The sequence below is a fragment of the Diabrotica virgifera genome, chromosome 10, assembly GCF_917563875.1.
Source record: "Diabrotica virgifera virgifera chromosome 10, PGI_DIABVI_V3a".
Taxonomy (NCBI): Eukaryota; Metazoa; Arthropoda; class Insecta; order Coleoptera; family Chrysomelidae; genus Diabrotica; species Diabrotica virgifera.
In genome coordinates this window covers 39,327,106-39,353,642 of record NC_065452.1, presented here as the reverse complement: position 1 = coordinate 39,353,642, position 26,537 = coordinate 39,327,106, and the positions used below count along the sequence as shown (strand labels likewise).

The following is a 26,537-nucleotide window of genomic DNA, read 5'->3' as shown; positions in this document are numbered from 1 at the left end:
TCTCAGATATTTGTATTTCAAATCACGTTTCCATTCACATTTATTAAATATTTTTTGCACATACTACCGCCATATACTTTATTCTATATCTTAATTTCATACCAATTAGTGTTTTTTCTGCTAATTTTCTAACCAAATATATAAAATCGTCAAAACAAGCTGGTCCTTCACAAAATTCCTCCCCCATTTTTCTATCATTTTGCTACATTTCTTGTATAGACATTTAGGTAAATCTTGCAAAGTATAGGGAGATACAGCATCCTTGTCTCCTATCCTTGTCAACTTAAAACTATATTGAACAATAAGAAAAATAATAAAAAAGAGGACGGAGTGTAAAAAATAGCAAAAAACAAGAAAGCACATTCTTTCTTTCTCCCCTTCCTGTTACCCTGTCATGGTATCGGATTTGGGCTAGCTATTTTAATTTCCGTTCACTCACCTCTTCCATTATTTTCTGTTTCCTGCCATTATTTTCAATTCCTCGAGTAATTTTGGTTTAACTTTTCCCACCTCTACTGCTTGCTATATGCATTTTTTCGTGGTCTGTCCTTTTTCTTTTTTCAATGTTCTTTGCTTCTAGGAATTTTCTTGTAATTCGGTTGGGTTTCATCCTCATCAAATGCCCATACCAGTTCATTTGTTTCTTTTTTATTTTATTCAGTATTGGTTCTTGGTTGGCCATTCTTCTAATAGTTTCGTTGTTTAATCTATCCCATTTTGTCTTTCCAACTATCCTTCTTCTGGCTAATTGGCTATGCCAAGGCCATAAAAAAAAACTATCCTTCTTAGGTGTCACATCTCCATTGCATTTTTCTTGCTGTTATGTTTTCCAAAATTGTCCTGTTTTCACTTTCATAGAGCACAGTCGGTGTCACTATTATATATTTGTATCCTTGTCTCTCTTGTAAGTCCTCTTTTCCCCAGTACTGGGGCGAAAGCATAATATAACTTGTTTGATTTATTTGCTCTACTTTTTCGCAGTCTATTTTTCCGCCGTTAGGAATTATACTGCCCAGGTATTCGTAAGTTGTATCTGTTTCCAGTTTTGTATTTTTACATTTTGTCTTAATTTTATTTTCTTCCTTATCTTCCTTGCCGCTGATTATCATTATCTTACTTTTTTCCTCGTTTATTTTCATTTTTAGTTCTTCTATTTGGTCTACCCATATAGACCAGGGCATTTAGCACTAAAAACACCCGAATAAATAAATTTTTAAATACAGCACCTAGAGACCTGCAGTTTTTTGCATTATGTTCAAGATGACGTCAGGAAAACAGTGCACTATTCAAAAATAGGTGGAAATGCATAATTGCACTATAAAGTGTATAAAATGCATCCAAAATGGCATAAATATACAAATAAAGTCAAAATCAGTATACTAAGGAACAAAATTTATTATTTGGGGTGTTTTTGGGGTCACTGAATACGATTACGCCATCGAAACTGACCCCCGGATCACCTGGTGCCCAAGGTCACGGCAAGAGACGTCATCTTCTGGAGTTTCGATGGTTTTCGGCATTAAATCGATGCAAACGGATTACTCAGGGATTTTAGGGGTCGCTAAATACGAATATGCCATCAGAATTGGCTTCCGGAGTACCTGGTGCCCAGGGTCGCTACTAAGGCACGTCATCTTCTGGAGTTTCGAGGGATTTCAGCACTAAATTGATGTAACTGGACTACTCGAGGGATTTTTGAGGTGGTTAAATACGAAGATGCCATCAGGACAGACCTTGGGATCACCTGGTACCCAAGGTCACTGTAAGGGACGTCATCTTCTGGAGTTTCGAGGGCTTTCGATATCAAATTGATGCAAATGGATTACTTACGGGTTTTGAGGTCGCTAAACACGAATATGCCATCAAAACCTACTCTCTGTGCACCTGGAGCCCAAGCTCACTCCAAGGGGCGTCATCTTCTGGAGTTTGAGATATTTCGGCATTACATTGATAAAAATGCATTACTCGTGGGGTTTTTGAGGTGGTTAAAAACGAATATGACATCAGGACACACCTTAGGATTACTTGGTGCCCAAGGCCATTGTAAGGGACGTCATCTTCTGGAGTTTTGAGGGCTTTTGGTATAAAATTGATGCAAACAAATTACTTACGGGTTTTTGAGGTCGCTAAACACGAATATGCCATCAAAACTGACTCCCTGTGCACCTGGAGCCTAAACTCACTGCAAGGGGCGCCCTCTTCTGGAGTTTGAGAGATTTCGGCATTAAGTTGATGAAAATGGATTACTCGGGGAGTTTTTTAGTCGTTAAATACGAATATGCCATCAAAACAGACCATTGGATCACCTGGTGCCCAATTTCACTTCAAGGGACGTCACCCTCTGGAGTTTCGAGGGCTTTCGGTATTAAATTGATTTAAACGGATTACTTGCGGGTTTTTGGGGTCGTCAATCACGAATATGTCATCAGAATTTAATTTCGGAGCACCTGTTGTCCAGGATCGCTACTAAGGCCCGTCATCTTCTGGAGTTTCGAGGGTTCTCGGCATAAAATGGATGTAAATGGATTACTCGGGGGGGTTTTGAGGTCACCAAACACGAATAAGCCATTAGAATAGACCCACGGAGCGCCTGGTGACCATAGTCGCTGCAAGGGACGTCACTGTGCTATTCAATTGTCTTACTTATGTATATATAAATAAAATTTAATATAATATAATACTATAAATTTATATATTTCCAGAATCTCCAGATCAATTTACTATATTCTAATAGAACAATTTTATTATGTGTTGGCGTTATTATTGATCATCGTAATCACTAGGTACTTCAGAATCCTTCATCTAAGTCATACTCGTGTTTAACAATCCCAAAAACCCAAAAGTAATTTGTTTGCATGAATTTGGTACCGATAACTCTAAAGTGTGTGTTCTAACGGCTTACTCGTATTCAGCAACCCTAAAAAGCCATGACTAATCCGTTGATTCAATTTAGTACCGAAAACTTTCGAAACTCCAGAAGATGGCGTGCCCTACGCATCAGCTGATCCGGTGTCTGTTCTGATATCATATTTGTATTCAGCAACCCCAAAAACCTATAAATAATCGGTTTGCGTCAATATAGTACCGAAAACCTCGCCCAGACGATGACGCCCCTTGCAGTGACCGCCGACACCAGGTGCTACGATAGTCTGTTTTGATCGCATGTTCGTGTTTAACGACTTTAAAAACCCCCGACTAATCCATTTTCATCAATTTAATGCCGAAATCCCTCAAAACTTCAAAAGATGACGTCTCTTGCAGTTACCTTGGGCACCAGGTGCACAGGGTGTCGATTCTGATGGCATACTCGTGTTTAGAGACCTCAAAAACCCTCCAGTAATCCATTTGCATCAACTAAATGCCGAAAATCCTCGAATCCCCAGAAGATGACGTGCCCTAGTAGCGACCCTGGGCACCCTATATTCCGGAGTTTAGTTCTGATAGCATATTCGTGTTTACCGACCCCAAAAAACCAGTAAGTAATTCGTTTACATCAACTTAATGCCGAAAATACTCGAAAGTCCAGAAGATTACGTGCCTTAATAGCGATCCTGGGCACCAGGTACTCCGGAATTCAATTCTGATGGCATATTCGTGTTTAGCGACCCCAAAAACTCGTAAGTAATCCGTTTGCATCAATTTAATACCGAAAGCACTCCAAACTCCAGAAGATGACGTCTCTTGCAGTGACCTTCGGCACCAGGTAATCCGGTGGTCTATTCTGATGACATATTCGTGTTTGGCGACCTCAAAAATCCCCCTAATAATCCGTTTGTACCAATTTAATACCAAAAGCCCTCCAAAGTATAGAAGATGACGTCCATTGCAGTGACCTTGGCACCAGGTGATCCAGAGGTCTGTTCTGATGGCATATTCGTGTTTAACCACCTCAAAAACCCCCCGAATAGTCCAGTTGCATCAATTTAGTGCCGAAATCCCTCAAAACTCCAGAAGATTAAGTGCCTTAGTAGGGACCCTGAGCACCAGGTAGTCCGAAGGTCAATTCTGATGGCATATCAGTACTTAGTGACCTCTAAAATTCGTGAGTAATCCGTTTGCATCAATTTACTGCCGAAAACCATCGAAACTCCAGAAGATGACGTCTCTTGCACGGACCTTGGACACCAGGTGATCCGGTGGTAAGTTCTGATGGCGTAATCATATTCAGTGACCCCAAACACCCCTAAAGTAATAAACTTTGTTCCTTAGTATACCGATTTTGACTTTATTTTTATATTTATTCAATTGGATGCATTTTATGCATTTATAATGCAATTATTCATTTCCACCAATTTTTGAATAGTAGACTTTTTTCCTGACGTCATCCTGAACATAATGAAAAAACTGCAAGTCTCTAGGTGCTGTATTTAAAGATTTATTTATTTTGTGCTAAATGCCCTCGTCTAATATATCTATTAGTTTCTGCATTTTATTCTCGAAATATGCTATTAGTACTATGTCATCCGCATACATTAAAGACTCTATTGTTACTGGTTGTAATATAATATGGTATCCTATTATTGTCTATGGTTGTTTGGATCTTACTCTAGTATTTCGCATCAATTCGTTCATTACTATTATGAATAGCAAAGGACTACGACTATTTCCTTGTTAGGTATTAAACCTCTTTTCCAATTAAATTCTTGCGGTCGTCCCTCTGTTATTTGTACTCTTTCTTTTATCTCCTTGTAGTACCTTCTATAATTTTTATCAGTGTGTTTGGTACATTTATTTTCCTCAAGCATTTCCCTATAAATCGTCTGTCTATGGTGTCAAATGCTGCTCTAAGGTCGCTATGAATGAAGAAAACATGTTAAAAATTATAAAAGAAAACTCATAAAAAGCTGACAACGAACGTGAAAAAAAATTAAAGTGGTAAAGAAGACTTATATCGAATACAGAGTGGTGATTTTAACTGGAATAAGTTTAATGAAAACGTATCAAAAGTTTTCTTGCAAAATCCCGTGTTAGCGGTCTGTGCAGATATTGACTACAGACAAAAATACAAAGAACTGAGGGAGACCTGTGTCTACCTGGACGCTTACAGATTGATGATGATGATAAAGTTCTAAAGTATTAGTGACACAGAGTCCTTGTTTTGACTGAAGATTTTTCATCAAACAGAAGCACAAGACAGATAGCCTAGTCGCAACATAGGGGGTCCCGTGGGAAATTCTAGCTCGCCGTGATTTGATGGTGGTATTATAGGTTTTTTGGGTCGCTGAATCAAATGGTCTGAAGTGGTCTGGAAGCCCAAAGGTGGTGCGTTTAATTGTTATTAACAAATTATGGTAAAATTAGGTATTTTTCAGGTATTATTAGAAGCCCTGTAAAGAAATTGATAGTGTTAAGGTCTTCTCTGTGGTATTTTTGGTCGCTGAATCGAATGCGACTAGTCACGATTACTCAAAATATTTTCTTATTTTGTTAATAACAAAATAATTGTTTATTCGCCGAAAAGCTCGAAATAATGCGCTATCTACAGCAAGTTTGTAGTCTTTTTCATAGTACTTTTATACGCTAAATCGATTGCCTTAGTCGTGATAACTTAAACCACGTTCCGACTTTGTTATTAATAAATATTGTAAAAATAACGGTTTATAGTACGTTTACTCACGGTTTTTGCTCTAAATTATAAAAAATCCACATCAAATTTGGCATACACGTAGCTAACATGTCAAACAAAACAAGTGATATTGTGCCAATATGTGCTTTTGCCCTGGGATGAGTTTCACCCCTTTTCGAGGGTGAAAAAAAAACCTTTAAAATAAATCCGGCAGTGGATAAACTGATTAATTGTAAGCAACTTTTGTTCTATACAATTTTTTCACGAAGTCAATACTTTTCGAGTCATTTGCGAGTGAATATGTTCATTTTTCAACAAAAAAAACGCGCTTTTGGTTGTTTTATAAGCACTTTCTAACTGATGAAACTTACAGATCATATAAATACAACATAAGTAAAGCAACTTGTGTAGCGGTAACGATTAATTTCATTTGAGATGCTAATTAGGGGGTGATTTTCCAGTTTTTTTTTACAAAAAAAAAGGGGACCAACTTTATTTTGAGCGTAACCTGCTTATTTTTGATACTGGATACTTTTTCAAAAAACAAGAATAAATTTTTTTTAAACTTTAAAAAAATTAAATAAATTTTCTTTAAAAAGTGCTTAATTTTTTGGTTATTTTATGTTCAAATATTTGATTTAGAATTTGACGAATATGAACCTGTTGTTCATTAGATACAACTCCGTTTCTACTGGGTTTACGGACCTCACACATACACCATTTTTTCACATTTTAATAGTCTACATTTTTGCTAAGAATTTTTTTTTAATTCTTACTTTGTGAGTTATTTGCGAAAAACCGTCAAAAACGTGAGTTTTTGTTGAAAAATGAACATATTCACTCCCAAATAACTCGAAAAGTATTGACTTAGTGAAAAAACTGTATAGAACAAAAGTTGCTTAGAACTAATCGGTTTACCCACTTCCAGACTTATTTGAAAGGTTTCTTTTTCACCCCCGGAAAGGGATGAAATTCACCCCCAGGGAGAAAGCACACATCGGCAAAATATTACTTGTTTTGTTTGATATGTCAGCTACGTGTGTGCCAAATTTCATGTCAATCCAAGAAGTTTTTTAAAATTTAGCGCAAAAACCGTGAGTTAACGTACTATAAACCGTTATTTTTGCAATAATTTATTAATAATAAAGTAAAAACGTGGTTTAAGCTATCACGACTAGTGGCAATCGATTTAGCGTATAAAAATACTATGAAAAAGACTACAAACTTGCTGTAGATAGCGCATTATTTCCAGCTTTTCGGCGAATAAACAATTATTTTGTTATTAACATAATAAGAACATATTTTGAGTAATCGCGACTAGTCGCATTCGATTCAGCGACCAAAAATACACCAGAGAAGACCCTAACACTATCAATTTATTTACAGGGCTTCTAATATTTCCTGAAAAATACCTAATTTTACCATAATTTGTTAATAATAATTAAAGCACCACATTTGGGCTTCCAGACCACTTCCAGACCATTGGATTCAGCAACCCAAAAAACCTATAATACCACCAGCAAATCACGGCAAGCTACAATTTCCCACGGAATCCCGTATGTTGCGACTAGACTAAGAAAGTCTCCCAAAATTAAAAATGATGTAATTTAAACCACTTTTTTACATGATATTTTATCTAAAAAAACTTCTCACTTTATCAAATGATAAATGAAAAACACAAAGAGAATAAACAGTCCTATCTCTCACTTATCTCAAATCAAAAGTAGCCAATAGCCAAATAACAGTTTAACTATAATTTCTAATACATTTACTAGTTAGCATTACGTTTAACCTATGAAGAGTTAACCTAACATTATACTAATCCTGAGGGCTTGTTCATATAAGAGCCAACGTCAAGGTTTTGCCAACGTCGACGCCGCGATTTACCAGTTTAAACGCTGGTAAACTGGCGGTTGCATATGTAGGAAGTTGAGCGGTTGCATTTGTTTCTATGTTAACTTGAACTGCGGCGGTTGGAGTTTTCAGGTAAACCGCGACGTCAACGTTGGCAAACCGCCCTTATATGTATGAGGCCTTACTAACATTACGTTTTTAAATTTTTTTTGGATTACTGTCGATATCTATGGACAGCGACAACGATATTGCAAAAGTTTGACTCTTAGACTAATTTCACGATTCATTTCACATGGAATAAACCATAAATACTATGTTTACGGTATATTTTCATGTTCGTTTTAATTTCTTTTTTATTTATGTGTACTTACTACTAACTGTATGTTATTATAAAAAAAGTGTGTAGAAGGAGATATCCTTAAATGATTATAATTGTTAAGTTATACAAATTTGTATAACTGTTAAGTGCGCTTATGTGTACCCATACAGACTATATTGATATAGCTTTCAAGAGCATATTATATTCTTAAACTCTTAAGGTTTCTGTATTTTTGCTATCAACGTATACATACTATGTTCTTTTTATCTTATATCTTATAAAATCCAAATACTTTGTTACTAGGACTCTGTGATCTGAAAATTGTATAGTTTTGATGTAGATATAGATGTAGATGTTGATGGAATTATTTTCCCCTAATGCAGGTATAGAATAAGGGGCAATACACAACGCAACTCTACCTGATACTCCTCTAATTCTTGTTCCGTGCTTGTATTCTTTTCCGTTATCTTATTATCTTAATCCAGTATAATCTGTCACATCCGGACCTGTCATATCCGGACCTCCCCATATCCGGACGGTTCTACTGTCCGGATCTGCCGAGAAAGGCAGTCCTGCCGTTGGACAACGCACCCTCTCATCCCGACCCAGAAGAACAGATGCCGAAATGAAGTGATTTTGCAAGCTTTTTGCCCCTAAATTTTTTATACCTCTGTCAGCCTATAGACCAAGCTGTTATAGAATCTATAAAACGTGCTATCGACGAAAGTTACTGATGGCGTTGATTGCTGGAATGGATGAAGGAGAAAACGTTACATAGACTCTAAAAAAATTGGACATGTTGGATGTGGTGATATGGGTGGCCCAAGCATGGGATGACATAAAACCAATAACAATGGTAAGATTATGGAGGAAGCTGTTAGACCAGAAAGCATCTAATGAATGGACGGGAGAGAAAGGTACCAGTGAAACATCCAACGAAATAGATGTGAAAAAATAAAGGAAGACGATGTTAACAAGTGATTGAGAGCAGATGAACAGAACTAATTAACAGACGGTGAATGAACGGTATTGAACATGGTGTGCAAGAATGATGATAAAAACTTATAACAACGAAGGGGATGCATGTACTAAATTTATAAACGTTTAATTTTTGTTTATAAAAACAGAAATACAGCTATGATGTTTAGGTTTCTGTTTTACCTTTCTTATCTATGTAATGTATGTATGTCCCGTATTTTAGTCCTGATGCTAAATGCCTAAAATGCTATAAACTGTTGTAGAAATTTCAGACCATTTACAGATACATATTTTTAAATGTTCTTGATATCCGGATTTTTTCATATCCGGATCGGTCTGTCGCCACATTGATCCGGATGTGACAGGTTTTACTTTTGAACGCAGCCTTCGTTAAATTTATTAGATTTTTAAGCGACCCCGACGCTGGCATTCTTTTGGTATTTGTGTTTTATAAAATATATTGTGTTAAATAAATGAAAAAATATTCCGACTTGATTCTCATCTAATAATTCAATTATCTTTATGAGTGCTTGATTAAGGCCTATTGCCTTGGTGTTTCTATTAAGTTGTTTTTGGCGGGAATTTTTATGTTTGTTTTATTTTTCACTCCCTGGTTTATTATTTTATCGACTACAGTATATAGCTTTAGGACTGCTTATGATTAATTTCGTTTAATTATGAGTGAATGCTCATTTATTAATCCCGAATGCTCTAGTAGACCGATCAAATAAAATTAAAATACATGTAAATCAAAATGTAATTCCGTACAGGTTGGAATAATTTTTTTATCAAAGTTTAGGTCAAAACAAAGGATAGTGTGAAGAAAGTATATGATTCATATGAGGGTATCATTGTTTAAATAATTAAAAATTGGTAATTTTTGCTCAAAATTTACTTTTTTAACCGCTGCGGTAATTCATGTTTTTATTAAGGTTTTTATAATTTGTTTCTGCAAATCTGAAGAAACAATATTTTATATAAGACTTACTAAATTAAATTTGGCCCTTAATTTATTTAAATAATTGTAAATCAAAATTGGAAAACAAATTTCCAAAAAAATATTATTTGCGTTATCAATAAGCACTATAAAACATTTTGTTTAGCAGAAAAAGTTGCGCTATAATACAAGTATAAACTGAAAAAAAAATGGTTGATAAATTTTAAGTAGTTTATGAGACATTTAATTTGTTTATAAAAAATTACCATTTTTCAATTGCAAAAACGCGGTTTTTGCCGATAGAGTATACAAATTTTTAAGGTCTCACTTTTTTTGCTTTTATGCATATTTTTGATATCGGTATTGACAAATCAAAATTTCAGTTAAACACTCATCTAACATGGCGATTGAAAATTGGTGTAATTTGTTTAAAACTTGTTTTTTAATAAGATCGCCGAGATTAAAAATTTTGAAATTGTTTTTCGATATTCGTGTTCCCGGTAGTTTTGACACATTCCCAAATAAAAAAAAATTTCTAGAATCATTTTTTGCCGAGATAACTTTTCCAAGTTTAAAAATTCATAATTTGTTTATTTATCAATATTAACATTTAAAAGTGCGTGAGTACATCTATTAAGTTTGTTACTTAACAATGTCGTTTATACACATAATATAAATTGTAGAATATTTTAAAAAATAATGGTTTTCATAGCACCTTAAATGAAAAGTTTTTGTCTGAAAATTGGCGGAGGAGTTGTTTGCAATATCTGGGCTTTGCAATGGGCCAATTTCAATGTTTTTTTTTTTAATTTGGGTAGCATATAAAAGTAACATCTGTATGACCCTTTTTGCAGTAAATATTCATTAATTTGTTATAAACAATATTTTTTTCAATAATTTTTTTCTTTAATATTGTGATACTAAATAAAAGTTAGCACCTAAGATAACCACAAAACAGTATTAAAGCAAATGTTTATTTTAAAAATTAAACAAAATAGTAAAATTTTGTTAAAGAAACATAAAAACTTATTTCTTTGTACAAATCATTAGCAAAATCTCGCAAAGTTAATGTGAATACAAAAAAAAATAATAGAAAAAGGAGGACAACCTCAAATATTGTATATATAAGTGAATAAAAATTAACAAATAAGTATATACAAAATTTTTAGGGTATTATCTGTTATAAAGATTATAAAGTTAAACGTAAAATACATCATATATATTTTAATATTGTACAAAGAACAAAGTCTCTAACACAATTTTAATGATAGTTCAGTATTATTTTGTTAATTGTTTATAAAAAATCTTTTGTGTCGATTTTTATTTATCAGATCTAGAGAAAAAAAGTAAAAAAAAATTGTTTATAACAAACTGACAAATATTTATTGTAAAAGTGTATTTGTATGGTATTATTTTATATGCTACCCTAAACTAAAAAGAAAAACATCGAAATTGGTCCATTATTAACGAATATATTGCAAAGTACTACTGCAAAAAGCTCATGCTCATGCAAAAAGCTTTCATTTAAGGTCGCTACGAAAATCATTATTGTTCAAAATATTCTACAATTTTTAATGTACTCACAATGTACACTAATGTTAATATTATGTACTCACGCACTTTTAAATGTTAATACTGATAAATAAACAAATTATGAATTTCTAAACTTGGAAGTTATCTCGTTGGCAAAAAACGGTTCTAAAAATTTTTTTCTTTAGTGAATGTGTCAAAAACTACCAGGAATACGAATATCGAAAATATTTTCAAATTTTTTAACCCCGGCGATGGTATTAAAAAAACAAGTTTCAAACAAATTACACCAATTTTCAAACGCCATTTTGGAGGAATGTTTAATTGAAATTTTGATCTGTCAATACATTTATCGAAAATATGTATAAAAGCCAAAAAAAATGAGACCTTAAAAACTTGTATATTCCATCGGCAACAACCGCGTTTTTGCAATTGAAAAAATTGTAATTTTTTATAAACAAATTAAATCTCTCATAAACTACTTAAAATTTATCAACCAATTTTTTTCAGCTTATACATCAGCATATCTTAGCCCAACTTTTTATGTAAAACAAAATGTTTTATAGTGCTTATTTATAATGAAAATAATATTTTTTTGGAAATTTGTTTTTCAATTTTGATTTAACATTATTTAAATAAATTATGGGTCAAATTTAATTTAGCAAGTCTTATTAAAAAGGGTGTTTCTTCAGCTTTACAGAAAAAAATTGTAAAAACCTTAATAAAAATATGAATTACCGCAGCAATTAAAAAAGTAAATTTTGTGCAAATATTACCCATTTTTAATTATTTAAACAATGATCCCCTCATATGGATCATATACTTTCTTGAAAATATCTGATAAAAAATTTATTCCAACCTGTACGGATTTACATTTTGATTATATTTTATTTTACTGGGCTATAAGGGCTCGCGTAAATAACACTTTTATGTAGGTACCATGGTGTGATCCCTGGTTAAAAATATCCGTTAGGATGAGCCAATTTTGGTGTGCAAACGCAAGATCCTGGAAAAGACAAGATAGTATAGTAACAATATATAGACATGCAATAGATGGGCATTACATCTTGGAGATGTGGCAGAAACTACAAAAGACCAAGTCCTCATTTGACAAAAAAGAAGATAGGTCGATCTCTGAATATGTCAAAACAAGACAAGTGCATCAATAATTTCGTGCGAAATACCAGTTTAGATTATCCCGGCCCTGGCCATCCCGATTTTTAAGCCAGTACCTATTCACTAAGCCATGGTGGCATAAAGACTTGGATCCAGGTTTTTAGGATCCAGAAAAAACGCGGGAGGATTTTTTCTGATTTATTATAAAAGATTGCTGATATTTGATTCTGGAGAAAAAAAAACTCCTGGAAGCGATGTGTAAAATTAAAGAAAATACAAGAACAGCATTACCTATCTTCTATTTACTGTATTTTTCGTAAACTAAAAGTCTTGTAGCGTGCTCAATAACTGAAATAGTCTCTATTCTCAATAGCAAAACTTTTTCAGACGTTTTTATATGATTGGTGGTACATTTAGATAGAAAGAGCTCCTTGGCGAATATTAAATTGGTTTTAGGTCTGGTCGATCAGCAGTGGACCATATTGTTGTGCTGAAGCAGATATTGGAAAACCCAACGAAGTCAATACCGATATCTACCACCTCTTCATAGATTTTAAAACAGCTTATGATAATGTGCTACGAAGTAAATTGTATGAAGCCATGCGAAAATATCTCTAATAAATTGTTATAAATTATGGTCTACGCAGATGATCTAAACCTAGTACGACAGGCTAGCTAGAAGAAATGTACACCACTTTCTAAATGGCTCAAAAAATATGGCTCTAGCAGCAAATAAGGAAAAAACTAAAAGGATTGCATCAACACCTAACAACAGATCTAGAAACATCGGTTCCCATTTCACTGTTAATAACTCTACCTTTGATGTGGTGGACAAATTGACATCCTGATACCTCCCTGATGACCAATGATAACTCCACAACGGAAGAAATCAAACACGGAGAATAATTCTAGCAAACAATGGTATTTTGGGCTGCGTAAATACATGAATAATAGAAACTTAAGCCAGAAAATAAAAATAACAATATACAAAACCCTTATACCTACTGTCATTGTTGACATATCGATCGGAAATATGAACCATCTCCAAAAACAGATGAAAATCTCTTGTTCATATTGAAAAGAAGGATCCTGAGAGAAATATTCGATGGCATCTGTGAAAACGTTATTTGGAAGAGGTACAACTATAAGATGTACAAAAAATACAAACAGAATATACCTGGTGATAAAGACGTAAGTAAAAATCGCAGCAGAATAAATCGTTTATATTAATATAGGCTCTACTGTAGGCTATAGCATACCAATAATGATGATGATAGTATATTAATTGGTTTCAAAATGGTTTTATTGTTTTGCTGCTGGTAGGACTGGTTTTTCGTAATTTAAATTATTTCTGGATTTTTCCATATAGATGCTTCTACATATCCAGACAGATTATCAAGTGATGTTTTACTCTCTCTCTCTCTCTCTCTCTCTCTCTCTCTCTCTCTCTCTCTCTCTCTCTCTCTCTCTCCTCTCTCTTTCCTCCCTTCCTTTTCTCTAAACTTGACTTCTAATGCATTTAACAAATACTATTATTCGAATGTAAATACACTAATTGATGGACTGAATTTTTACTGTCAATTAGAGATAACTAATTAGACGAAGCAACGAAGCACTAAACAGCCCAAAACCTAGGAATTTTGTGCAGTAAGATGAATCGTCATGCAACTTTTTGCATTCAATTCTAGAGAGTGTTAGCCAATTTTGTGAATTAAATTGATATCCGGCAAAAAATTTTGTGCATGAGCAAATGCATTTTCAAAATGCATCTCGAAGAGATGGAAAATGAAAAATTTAGGACTCAGGAAATATTGACGGAAATGAGTTCAGTTTTTATATTTGGAGGTTTTAGAGGTCAGTGAACACAAATTTCATGACGGCGATGGTCTCCGAGGTACCTGGAGCCCAGGGTGGAGCTCGTCGCCTGGGACGGTCGAATAATTCGCGGGACGATCGAATAATTCGAGGAATGAAGATTGGATCGAAAAACTGAAAAATATGCGTTTAATATTTTTCAAAAATCTATCGAATGACACTAAAGTAGGCCCCCCACTCCATCCCCTGGAGGTGGGGGGTGGGTAAATTAAAATTTTAAACGGAAACGCCTATCTGTTATTACAGAATTGGATTGCTTACCTGAAAATAAGCAACTTTTATTCGAGAAATTTTTTCGAATTGTGGATAGATGGCGCTATAATCGGAAAAACGATTTATCGTGATACCATAGGTAAATTATAGAAACGGTCTAATATCTCAAGAAATACACTTCCAAATAAAAGACTAAAAAATACGTATGTAATATTTTTCAAGAACCTATCGAATAACATCAAACACGACTCTCCACTCCACCCCCTGGAGGTGAGGTGGGGTTTAACTTTAAAATCTTAAATAGGAATCCCCATGTTTTATTGCAGATTTGGATTCTTCATGAAAAATAAGTAATATTTATTCGAAACATTTTTTAGAGTTGTTAATAGATGGCATGGCAATATTTATTCGAAACATTTTTTAGAGTTGTTAATAGACGTTAAAGAAATTAAAGAAAAGAAGCTACAGTATCTCGGACATGTGATGAGGGGCGAGAAGTATGGCGAGAAGAAGACGAATTTCATGGTTGAAGAACCTGAGAGAATGGTTTGGATGCAGCTCAAAACAACTATTTAGAGCTATTACCTCAAAAATTAAAATAGCTATGATGATTGCCAACCTCCGTAGCGGAGATGGCACCTGAAGAAGAAGAAGAATAGATGGCGCTAATAAATAGTGTTTTTCCGATTATAGCGCCATCTATCCATAATTCGAAAAAAGTCTCCAATAAAAGTTACTTATTTTTACGCAAGGAATCCAAATCTGCAATAAAAATGGGGGCTCCTGTTTAAGATTTTAAAGTTACACCCCACCCAACCTCCAGGGGGTGGAGTGGAGGGTCGTCTTTGTTATGCGATAGGTTCTTAAAAAATATAAAATACGTATTTTTTGGTTTTTTATTTGGAAGTGTATTTCTTGAGATACTAGACCGTTTCTATAATTTACCTATGGTATCACGAAAATATAGTTTTTTCCAAATATAGCGCCATCTATGCACAATTTTAAAAAATGTCTTGAATAAGAGTTGCTTACTTTCACGTAAGCAATCCAAATGTGCAATAACAAATGGGATTTCTATTTAAGATTTTAAAGTTACCCCCACCCCACCTCCAGGGGTTGGGTGGGGTGGTTGTATTTAGTGTCATTCGATAGATTTTTGAAAAATATTGAACACGTATTTTTCACTTTTTCGATCCAATTTTCATTTCGCGAATTATTCGATCGTCCCGCGATATATTCAGTCGTCCCAGGCGACGAGTTCCACCCTGGGTACCAGGTACCTCGGAGACCATCGCCGTCATGAAATTCGTGTTCAGTGACCTCCAAAACCCTTAAGTATAAAAATTGAACTCATTTCCGTAAATATTTCCTGAGTCCTAAATTTTTATTTTCCATCCCTTCGAGATGCACTTTAAATATGGTTTTTCTAATGCAAAAAATTTTTTGCCAGAGATCAATTTAGTTCACAAAATAGCCTGACACTCTCACGAATCGAATGCAAAAAGTTGCATGACGATTCATCTTACTGTAAAAAATTCCTAGGTTTAATGCTTCGTTGCCTCATCTAAATATATTTTTAAATGTTTGGTGAAAATTTTTGGTAATAACTTATTAATTTTTAAAAATTTATAATTGTTATAATTGTATAAGTAGAAATTTTAAATGAAATTAAACATTTATAAAAGAGTTCTGCCTCCAAAAATGATCAACAATATAATGCACCAATATTGCAAATATAAATTTATTTAAATTATATTTTTTTAATTATTTTGTAAGCAATGAATCGTGGAAACATTCTAAGAGCTAAACGGCTGTTAATAAGTGCAATAACGTGAGCGCTCCCTTTTACAGCTCCCTGTGCAGCTCGGAAAGTAAGCAACTGACTGTTACAGATTGAAAATTGCAAAGAAGAGCCGAAAGACGAGCCCACATTTAACCAACCTGGAGACCACATCAACCCCAAAACGTCTCTGTCGGACGGAGAAGACGAAGAGATCGAATCGTCGCCATCGCCCGCAGGAAATCGGCCGTTGATGCAGAGATACTGTTCCCCGCCGCCGGACGTGGATAATCAGCTTATACCCCGAACCCCAGACGGTTTGGATAGATTAGCCGCCGGATTCCCGGTCCTCCCGAACTCCATGTTTAGCCATAGTATTATGTATATGAGTCATTATATGCCGGGATTATCCCACCCGGCCACCACCCCTCCCAGCTCGTCCCTCGCCATGGCCAGTTTAACTGCTGACGAACGAAGGAAGAGGAATCGCACGTTTATAGATCCTGTTACCGAAGTTCCAAGGTTAGAACAGTGGTTTGCACTCAATACACACCCCTCACACAATTTGATTCTTAAATATACCGAGGAATTAAATTGTATGGCCTATCGACAGAAATTTCCTAGGTTAGAGCCAAAAAACGTTCAATTCTGGTTTAAAAATAGAAGGGCTAAGTGTAAGAGGCTCAAAATGTCGTTGTTTGATAGTCAAACTGGTACTTACCACCATAATGATCGTGATTAAATGTATTTTAAAATAGTTATAATAAGCATATTGACTTAACTAAGCTGTTTCAAGATTTTCTTTCAACAGAAACATCCATAGTGCCATATATAAGTATATACAGGGTGTTTCATTAAGAATGTCCAATTTGTGAGTTGTAGATTCTAGACCTCAAAATATTAAGATTTAACTCAAATCACTAAATAAAATGTGGCTTCTTACATGGTGTTTTATTTAAAAATTTAATAAATATTTTTTCTCAGTATTCTCAAACAATTCGACGTATCCTTTTCATACTTGGCAGAAAGTGTAGGTACTATTCACACTATGAAATTATGTTAAACAAATGTTTCTGGCTATTACTAGAGGTGTAGACATGGGACAGTGAATGGTTGACCCTTCCCAAATTCTACGCCACTGACGGAATTGCCATTTTAGCGTAATTTTTAGATTCTTCAATACCCTCTATGTAAATAATATGAAGAGTGGAGATATATAACGGGCCAAGTGACAAAAATACAGAATCGAGAAAAATGAGTTTTTATCAGGAAACGGAACACTATACTTAACGCCACTGACGGAATTGCCATTTTAGCGTAATTTTTAGATTCTTCAATACCCTCTATGTAAATAATATGAAGAGTGGAGATATATAACGGGCCAAGTGACAAAAATACAGAATCGAGAAAAATGAGTTTTTATCAGGAAACGGAACACTATACTTAACGGCGGACGCTATCTGTTGAATTTATTATTTAGAGCTGTTTCTAATGCAACTTTCACTCGTCCCATAATACAGGTTAACGGCATTGTTACATAGACCAGTATAATGAAAAAAAAAAGAAATATTGATTTTTTGTCACTTGGCCCGTTATTATATCTCCACTCTTCATATACTCTCCACTTGAAACGATAAAGTCATTAGTTTTTGAGATATTTGAAGTTAAACATGTAACGGCACAGATATTTTGATTAATGTATTGCGCCGCTTAATTGTTAATTTCAAATGTCTCGAAAGCCAATAATGTTATCCTTATGAATGAATAAAATTCTATTCAGTCTTAACGATAAAATCATTAGTTTTCGAGATATTTGAAGTTTAAAATTAAGCGGCAAAATACATTAATATAGATGTATGTGCCGTTACATGTTTAACTTCAAATATCTCGTAAACTAATGACTTTCTCGTTGCTAGTGAAGAGTATGTTATTTACATAGAGAGTATTAGAGAATCTAAAAATTGCGCTAAAATGGCAATTCAGTCAGTGGCATAGAATTTGGGAAGGGTCAACCATTCACTGTCCCATGTCGTACGCCTCTGGTAATAGCCAGAAACATTAATAAAATAATTTCATAGTGTAAGTAGTACCTACACTTTCTGCCAAGTATGAAAAGGAGACGTCGAATTGTTTTAAAATGCTGAATAAAAATTGTTCTTAGATTTTTAAATCAAACACCTTGTAACTCAGTAAGGAGCCACATTTTATTTAAGTGATTTGGCTTAAATCTTAATATTTTCAGGTCTAGAATCTACGACTCAGAGATTGGACATTTTTAACGAAACACCCTGTATAAAAATGCCATGTCTCTCTAAGTTCTCCAGAACAGTCTCGAATCTTACATATAATCATATCTGTTCATTTCTACCCCTACTTGATTTTTAATCATTACAATTTTGGTTATGAATTTATGTTTCTATTATTTCTATTTGACTTTTTTCTATATGGGCGAATTTTATAAAAATATCAATCAGTTTCTTGATTTACAGGGAGAGGATCGTGAACTTGATAGCATAAGCTTCAGAAAATCCAAAGATAAAAAGACTAACGTTTTGAATTTGTATCGTCTGAGTACCAAAATACGAAAATTCTACGACTAGGAAATAAATCGTTCAGTATTTTACTTGTTTCTATGGCAGCTAATCATCTTGGTCATGTGTCGTTCCCATCCGTACCTTGAAATTTATGAACAAAAAACCAGTAAACACAATCTATTGATAAGGTCTGATCTCTCCCATTTTTCAAAAAGCTGCTCTGCTTAGGCCACTTATCCTGATCGGAATAAGGAACTTACAAGAAGGATTGTGAGATACAATGAAGTTAATACTGAAACATGGATAAGCAATAAACATAAAGAAGCCATAACCTATGATACAGGTGTTAAAAAAATAAGAAAGAATTACAAATATATAATTTATCAAGAGATTGAGGTATCAGATATTTACATCCAGTATTCTCTCCCAGAAACTCCAAATGGGCTTCGGCAATTATATGCTTTTGTGTGTTAAATACTCTCAATCTATGAAGGATACCATGATACGTGCATCATTAAAAGATTTCCAACACTTTTTGGAGGCTAAAAAGTGACTCCAAAAACGTATGGTAGGGAAGCAGAGGAGAAAACTATGATAGACTATGAGAAAAGAACAGAAGAAAATATGGATTATATAGTCTTCTTCTTGTTCTTCCTCAGCTTGTCCCATTTCAGTGGACGTTGTTTCTTGCTCATCTTCCCCACTCATTTCTGTCCATCCTGTTCCTTTAAACCTCTCTCTCTACCATACAGTTTTTTCATCCTCTCCTTAGTTGTCCCCTATATCTATTTTCCTCAACTTTCAACAGCTTTATCCTTCTTCTTACATAGTTCCCCCTTTCCGATATCTGCTCATCATCGCTAACACGATACCAACTACAAAGAGTAATGAGTTACGAGCCACCTCTCTTACCTTCTCTGTCAGTATATCCATAACACGATTAAACAGGTAGAACTCAATGAAGAGCCTTGAAGTAAATGGACTGTCACTGGCAAACTTTCGGTCAAGCTGACACGGATCAAGTCCTTATTTGGTGGACGCTCCTTCATACAAATTCTTCACGAGCCTTACGTACTTAAGAGCTCTTATTTAAGAAGTGTGTTGTATACCTTCTTAAGATCTATAAATACCAAATGCAGCTTCGAATTATCTTTTTTCTCTAAATATTTCTCTATCAACTCTCTCAAATTAAACAAGACCGTCGTCCTCAACAGTTCTTTATCTTTTTACAGTGAACTATCACGATTTCCCTCCTTGCATTGGGAATCCCTTCTGCCTTATATATCTTACTCATCATGTCACAACACATCAATCCCTTCCTCTTCTAAAGCCTTTCAAACCTCTACAGGTACCTATTTCATCAGGTCATATTTAAAGCCTCTATTTATACTCTTTTCTATCTCTTATATCTGTTTATCTAATACAATAGGATAGACTAATCGCAGAATGAATTCTTTTCCATATTCTAGTCATGTTCATCATTCGAGAAACCTCCATGAGGATTTGTATAATTTCTCGGTTATTTTGTCTGTTTTGTGACCCTGGACCGTTTTCCTCTTTTCTGGACTTGATATAAGTAAAATAAATGTTTGACTACTCATTCTACTGAACAAATTAGGTAGAAAAAGTAACAAAAAAAAAATCAAAAACAATATCACTAACACTACCTGTTCATATTTCCATAAACTGAAATCCATTGGAGATAACAGTAAGTATCAAGTAAAATGGCAAATAGTTTTCAGTATTTTTCATTTAGGAAAACAATATTTTAAAAAACTAGTCCGTTTTTCAATCAAATTCCATTTGTCTCTTACTCGTTTTTATCTTTTCAAAATACGTTGCCATATCTATACCGAATTAGGGTTCCCATTAAATTTGTAAACAATTATTTACAAATTAATAAAACTTCATTAAATAATTTATAATCTTCACGCCACAAATGGTATTTTTGTTGAAAGTAAACCTAATGTTACAGTTTCTTAAACGTAGTTAACTATCAGTCAGTAATCATCAATACTGTTCATTAGTCTTATAGGATAGGTAGGTACCTAAATATTTATTTCCAAACGTACTGATTTTTATTGATATTATTTTTCGCTCTATTTAATAGACATTAAAATTTTATTTATTTCTTAAAGCAGGTTAATAATTTAAAATAATTCATTTTTAGTAGAGGACAGCTCTAAGAAATTGTTAAAAATACAAAAAATTGCAAAATCACGAGGGACTTATGCCGAGCAGTACCTTTACCGACCTTAATGGAGTGCTAGGATTACAATGTTGCTGAGAATACTTTACTCTACGTTTAATTAATAATAAATAAACATTTTCTATATAATTATTTAACCAATTCTTACTCTAGACTTACGCAACTAAGCATACGTTTGCGTATTGAGTGTTGCCTATCTTAAGAGATTTACGTCTAAAAGAATATGCTATAAGAATACTCAAAAAATTCATGTACAACTGTTGTAGGAAATATATTTTTCGAAAATTATTTAAAATTATGCAATATTAATTCCCCTTTTAGGGATACATTATAAGGCCGCACAGTTTATTTGAAAAGGATTTATAATTTGAGTAAAAAAATTGTTTAGGATTGTTCATGTTGTGTATGTCGTCACAAATTATAATTTACAAAGGATCTGGATCTGGACACCTGACACTTTCTGGACAGTTTTGTAATAATTTCATCAGTTTTCCCTACTTGTTTTACTTTTATATGATCAGTGGCGGATCTACGGGCAGGGAAAATTCCAAAATCCTTCCCCCGTAATAAGGTCCAATATTAAAGAAAAAAAAATCAATAATCACACTAATTAGAAAGATATAAGTATAAAAACAATACATATAAGTTATTATTTATGTACATATTTTCTGTAGTTTTGGGTTTATCTTTTTTATGTCTTTTGGTTGGTGTTTCATTGGAAGTTCCATTGGAAGGCAAATATCTAGATCCGCCATTTTCTATGATAAATTAACATAAGTACCAATTCAGTGAATCTTTCTGATAATAATTTGACTGGCCATTGCTTTTCTTCTGCTTACAAAGATTTTTTAATCAAATGAAGGTCTGAAGGATTAGCATTGTAGTAAAACACCTTTACTTATTGTCCAGCTGATAGTTATATATGTATCGGTTTTAATGCCTATCGGTCCGATGCCTAACTTCCACGTCCTTCTATCATCCCATTGGCCATCTCTATAAGATCCCTTGCACTCATTGCTTTGGTTACCCCTTCTTTCCATGTCTTTTTGGGTCTCCCTCGTTTTTTGCGGTTTGGTGGTACCCACTGTATGATCTTTTTGGGCAATCTTGTGTCTTCCATTCTTTGAACATGACCATACCAAATCAACTGTTTGCTCTCAATGTCTGTTGTTAAGTTACCATCTATTCCAATTCGTCGTGTTACTTCCTCATTTCGAACTCTTTCAATACGGTATATAACTAACGACACATCCATTTCTACAGCTTCTAATTTTTTTCTGTTGTTCTCGGTTATTCTCCAATTTTCTGCTCCGTAAAGTAGGCTGCTTTTAATAAGTGTTTCATAGATATTGTATTTTTGCTGTATTTCTATTTCGGAGCTCCAAAGTATTCCATTTAAGCAGCCAATTGTTCTTCTAGCTTGTGTTACCCTTTTCTTTATTTCCTCATCGTCTTTTCCCGTCCTATCGAAAATTACTCCCAGGTACGTGTATTCACTACAGGATGTGATTTCTTTATTATCCTCTAGTTCGATATTGGTTAACTCAGCTCCTATGGGTAGGTATTTAGTTTTTTCCACATTAATTTTCAAGCCCCACTGTTCATATTCCTCCTTTAGTTCTCCAGCCATATACTGTAGATCGTCTTTATCATTAGCTATGATGACTTGGTCATCAGCAAATTGTAAGGTATATAACCAAACCTCTCCGAGGTCTATACTCATACCGTGGCATTTACGTTTCCACTGGTTTAGTGCTTTTGCAACATATATCTTGAACAAAGTTAGTGAAATACAGCAGCCCTGGCGCAGACCCTTGTTAACGATGAAATTTTTAGATAGTGTGTTGCCAATTTTTACTTGTGATGTAGAATTTTCATACAGATTTTTTAAGGCTTTGGTTATAGTGTAGCTGATGTTAGTTTCTTGTAGTGATTTCCACAATTTAGTCACGGGAACGCTGTCGTATGCTTTACGCAGGTCAACAAACATGAGATGGGTCTCTTGATTGGTTGCTAATTTTTTTTCAATTAATTCTTTTAGACAGAAGACATTATCTGTGCAAGTCCTTCCAGCACGGAAAGCAACCTGTTATTCTTCTTCTTTTCCCTATACTCCATATCAATGAGATTTCTAAGAATGCGAGTTTTTTACTCTTTTTACAGGGGTTTAATGTAGAGTTGACCTTCTGTTATCTTTTTTTGCTAATAATCATAAGCTTTGTCTTCTTTACGTTTATATTGAGTCCATATTGTTGACTGTAATACGTGATTTTGTTTATAAGGACTTAACACTACACTGACAGTATTTTTCGTGCTTACAACCCCTATCATGTTATATTCCGTTTATCTATCAGCAGTCATGCATATTAATATGTACATACCATAGTTTTTTTTCCCACCTAGCTCTTTCGCCCCTTCACGTGTCCACTTGGATCTAAATAATTGAGATCTGGTTGCTCTAGCCTGTAATAAATGCTGTCCTGAAATTGTTTTTAGATTTAAATCCGCTCTATAACTGTAGGTTGCTATAACTGCATTATTAAAGAGAACTGTACTATCTATGGGGGCGTATGACACATTAATAAATTAATTAATTAATCAATTAATTAATAATATTAATAAAATTTTAATGAACTCCATTTTCTACTAATTTTGTAATATACTTATTATGTAATTAATATGATTGAAAATAATTTAAACTACGTATTTGTTGAAAATATAACATAAAATGGACTGAATATGGCGTCAATTGGAATGGTTTATGTTTGTGATGGTCACAGAACACCGTATTAGAATGACAAATAAGCATAAAACTTTTATGACACTAGTGCAATAAAGATTGAGTTTTCTCACTAAAATAAAGTTCAATCAAATTGTGTTTTTGTACGCACGTAGAAAAGATAAATAATAACGACAAAGTAGATCAAGGGTCTTAATATTAGAGAGTGTTGTAAAGCAAATTGTTAAATTTTATGTTTACTTAATCGGGAAATGCATATATCATTGTCTCGGAAACCCGGAGATATGAAAAATTAAATCACAGAACAGGTAGGTCTTAACATAGGTAGAACGTAACTGCCACTCAATGATGTAAGAAGAATCTTTAATATTTTTAACGAATAACCACGAATCACTGCTAGCGTCACGGCGTATCAAACCATAAAAATATTTTGAGCATTTTAGGTACAAATTTTTTTACTGTACATGATCCATTTCTTCAATAACGTTACCATGTTGTTACATCATGCATCTGATAAATCCTTAATATTTGTTTCAATCTGCAAATCTGAACAGTAAGATCAGTGTTTTAGGTTAACTCGTACTTGTAAAAGTAAAACTCCATAGATGCGTACTGACTTGAGACTTTTTCTCCGAACGAGCCGAACGAGCAGGGCGCGCTGTAACAAGTTGCTCTAGTCTGTTCTAACGTGTTCGTGAGCAAAATTCTGCCTAAGCGAACGAGCCGGTCATTTCCAGAGGAGTGTCAGAAACCGTGAAAAAATCAAAAGCATTTTTGGTTGATGCTCAGTGGGTACAGGCGTTTAGTATATTCGTTGTGTTCGTGGCAAATATTTATTTAAAAAAGAACTTTGATTCGTTCTGCACACCAAAAATTGGAATGGAACAGAGAAAATTGTTTAGATCCGATTGACTTATATGAACGCTCTCTTTATTATGGAATCAAAACACGGGCAATATTATAATAAATAAAAAAATGGTACATGGATATTGAGAGATGAAGAAGTAGGTTGTACCTGGGAAGAAGCATGGAAAAAATTGATATCTAACAATAAAACACTGAAAACGTTTGTTTTCTATACTTCCACAAAATTTATTATAACTATGTGACTACAGCTCTTTCGGCAGAGTGCCTTTCTCAAGTGATTTAGTTTACAATGGTTTGCCTATTTAAAGTCTTTAACTGAAGAGGTTGAGGAGTGGGGAGCTGTTTGTCTCGAGTTGGTCATTCAGAATTATATCTGTATTTTTCAATTTATTAATTTCCATAGATTCTAATAAAGATAGCTTAAGGCCTTAATTTTGAATATGCAAAATTTGAAACTGTTCATTAAAAGAATGATTATGATCTAGAAGGTGAAGTGCGTATGTAGAAGTGTCTGTTTTTCTATTGTTAAAAGCCCTTTTGTGTTGTGCTATCCGTTTGACAAAAGTTCTGCCAGTTTGACCGATGTACGTTTTCGGACAGTCACCACAAGTTAGTTTGTAAATACCACTCTGTATTTGTTTTCTTTTTCGGCCCTTATTGTTCTTAATATATCTGCTTAAGTTGTTGTTAGTTCTGAAAGCTGGTGTTGTTCCTTTCTTTTTTATGTATCTGGCTATTTTTGTTGTTATCTTGCCAGTATATGTGATAGAGCAGAAGGTACTGGGTTCTTTCTGTGGTGGTGGATAGACTAATTTCAGGTCTTTCTTATGGAGTTTTTGGTTTAAAATTTTGTTAATTGTTTGTTCGTTATAGCCATTATTTACTGCTATTTGTTTAATGATATTCAGTTATATCTCGAAGTTACTTTTTGACATGGAAATTTCTGTCAGTCTATGTATCATGCTATGGCAGGCTGCTAGTTCGTGTTGTGTAGGATGGGATGATGAATTGTGTCTAGTTGTGTCAGTATGGGTAGGTTTATGATATACGGAGAACTCATGTTTGTTGTGTATATCATAAACCTATATCATAAACTCCGTATATATAAATTCTCCGTATATCATAAGCCTACCCATACTGACACAACTATACACAATTCATCATCCCATTCTACACAACACAAACTAGCAGCCTACCATAGCATGATACATAGACTGACAGAAATTCCCATGTTAAAAAGTAACTTCGAGATAGAACTGAACATCATTAAACCAATAGCAGTAAACAGTGGCTATAACAAACAAACAATTAACAAAATTTTAAACCAAAAACTCCATAAGAAAGCCCTGAAATTAGTCTATCGACCACCACAGAAAGAACCCAGTACCTTCTGCTCTATCACATATACTGGCAAGATAACAACAAAAATAGCCAGATACATAAAAAAGAAAGGAATAACACCAGCTTTCAGAACTAACAACAACTTAAGCAAATATATTAAGAACAATAAGAGCCGAAAAAGAAAACAACTACAGAGTGGTGTTTACAAACTAACTTGTGGTGACTGTCCGAAAACTTATATCGATCAAACTGGCAGAACTTTTGACAAACGGATAGCAGAACACAAAAGGGCTTTCAACAATATAAAAACAGACACTTCTACATACGCACTTCACCTTCTAGATCATAATCATTCTTTTAATGAACAGTTTCAAATTTTGCATATTCAAAATAAAGGCCTTAAGCTATCTTTATCAGAATCTATGGAAATTAATAAATTGAAAAATACAGATATAATTCTGAATTACCAACTCGAGACAAACAGCTCCCCACTCCTTAACCTTTTCAGTTAAAGACTTTAAATAGGCAAACCATTGTAAACTAAATCACTTGAGAAAGGCACTTTGCCGAAACAGCTGTAGCCACATAGTTGTAATAAATTTTGTGGAAGTATAGCAAACAAATGTTTTCAGTGTTTTATTGTTAGATAAAATGAACTTCCATCAAGTAACGGTCGAA

General features: G+C 34.0%; 1 protein-coding gene across 1 annotated transcript in view; it reads left to right on the top strand.

Moving 5' to 3' along the window:
* The window catches only part of LOC126878641 (homeobox protein dve-1), a 488,254-nt gene extending 470,094 nt beyond the window's left edge, over positions 1–18,160 (top strand). The window contains exon 5 of the mRNA XM_050641470.1: positions 16,281–18,160. Within this exon, the coding sequence (XP_050497427.1) occupies positions 16,281–16,910 (630 nt within the window). The 3' untranslated portion in view covers positions 16,911–18,160. The remainder of the gene's footprint in view (positions 1–16,280) is intronic.
* Positions 18,161–26,537: the final 8,377 nt, after the last annotated feature.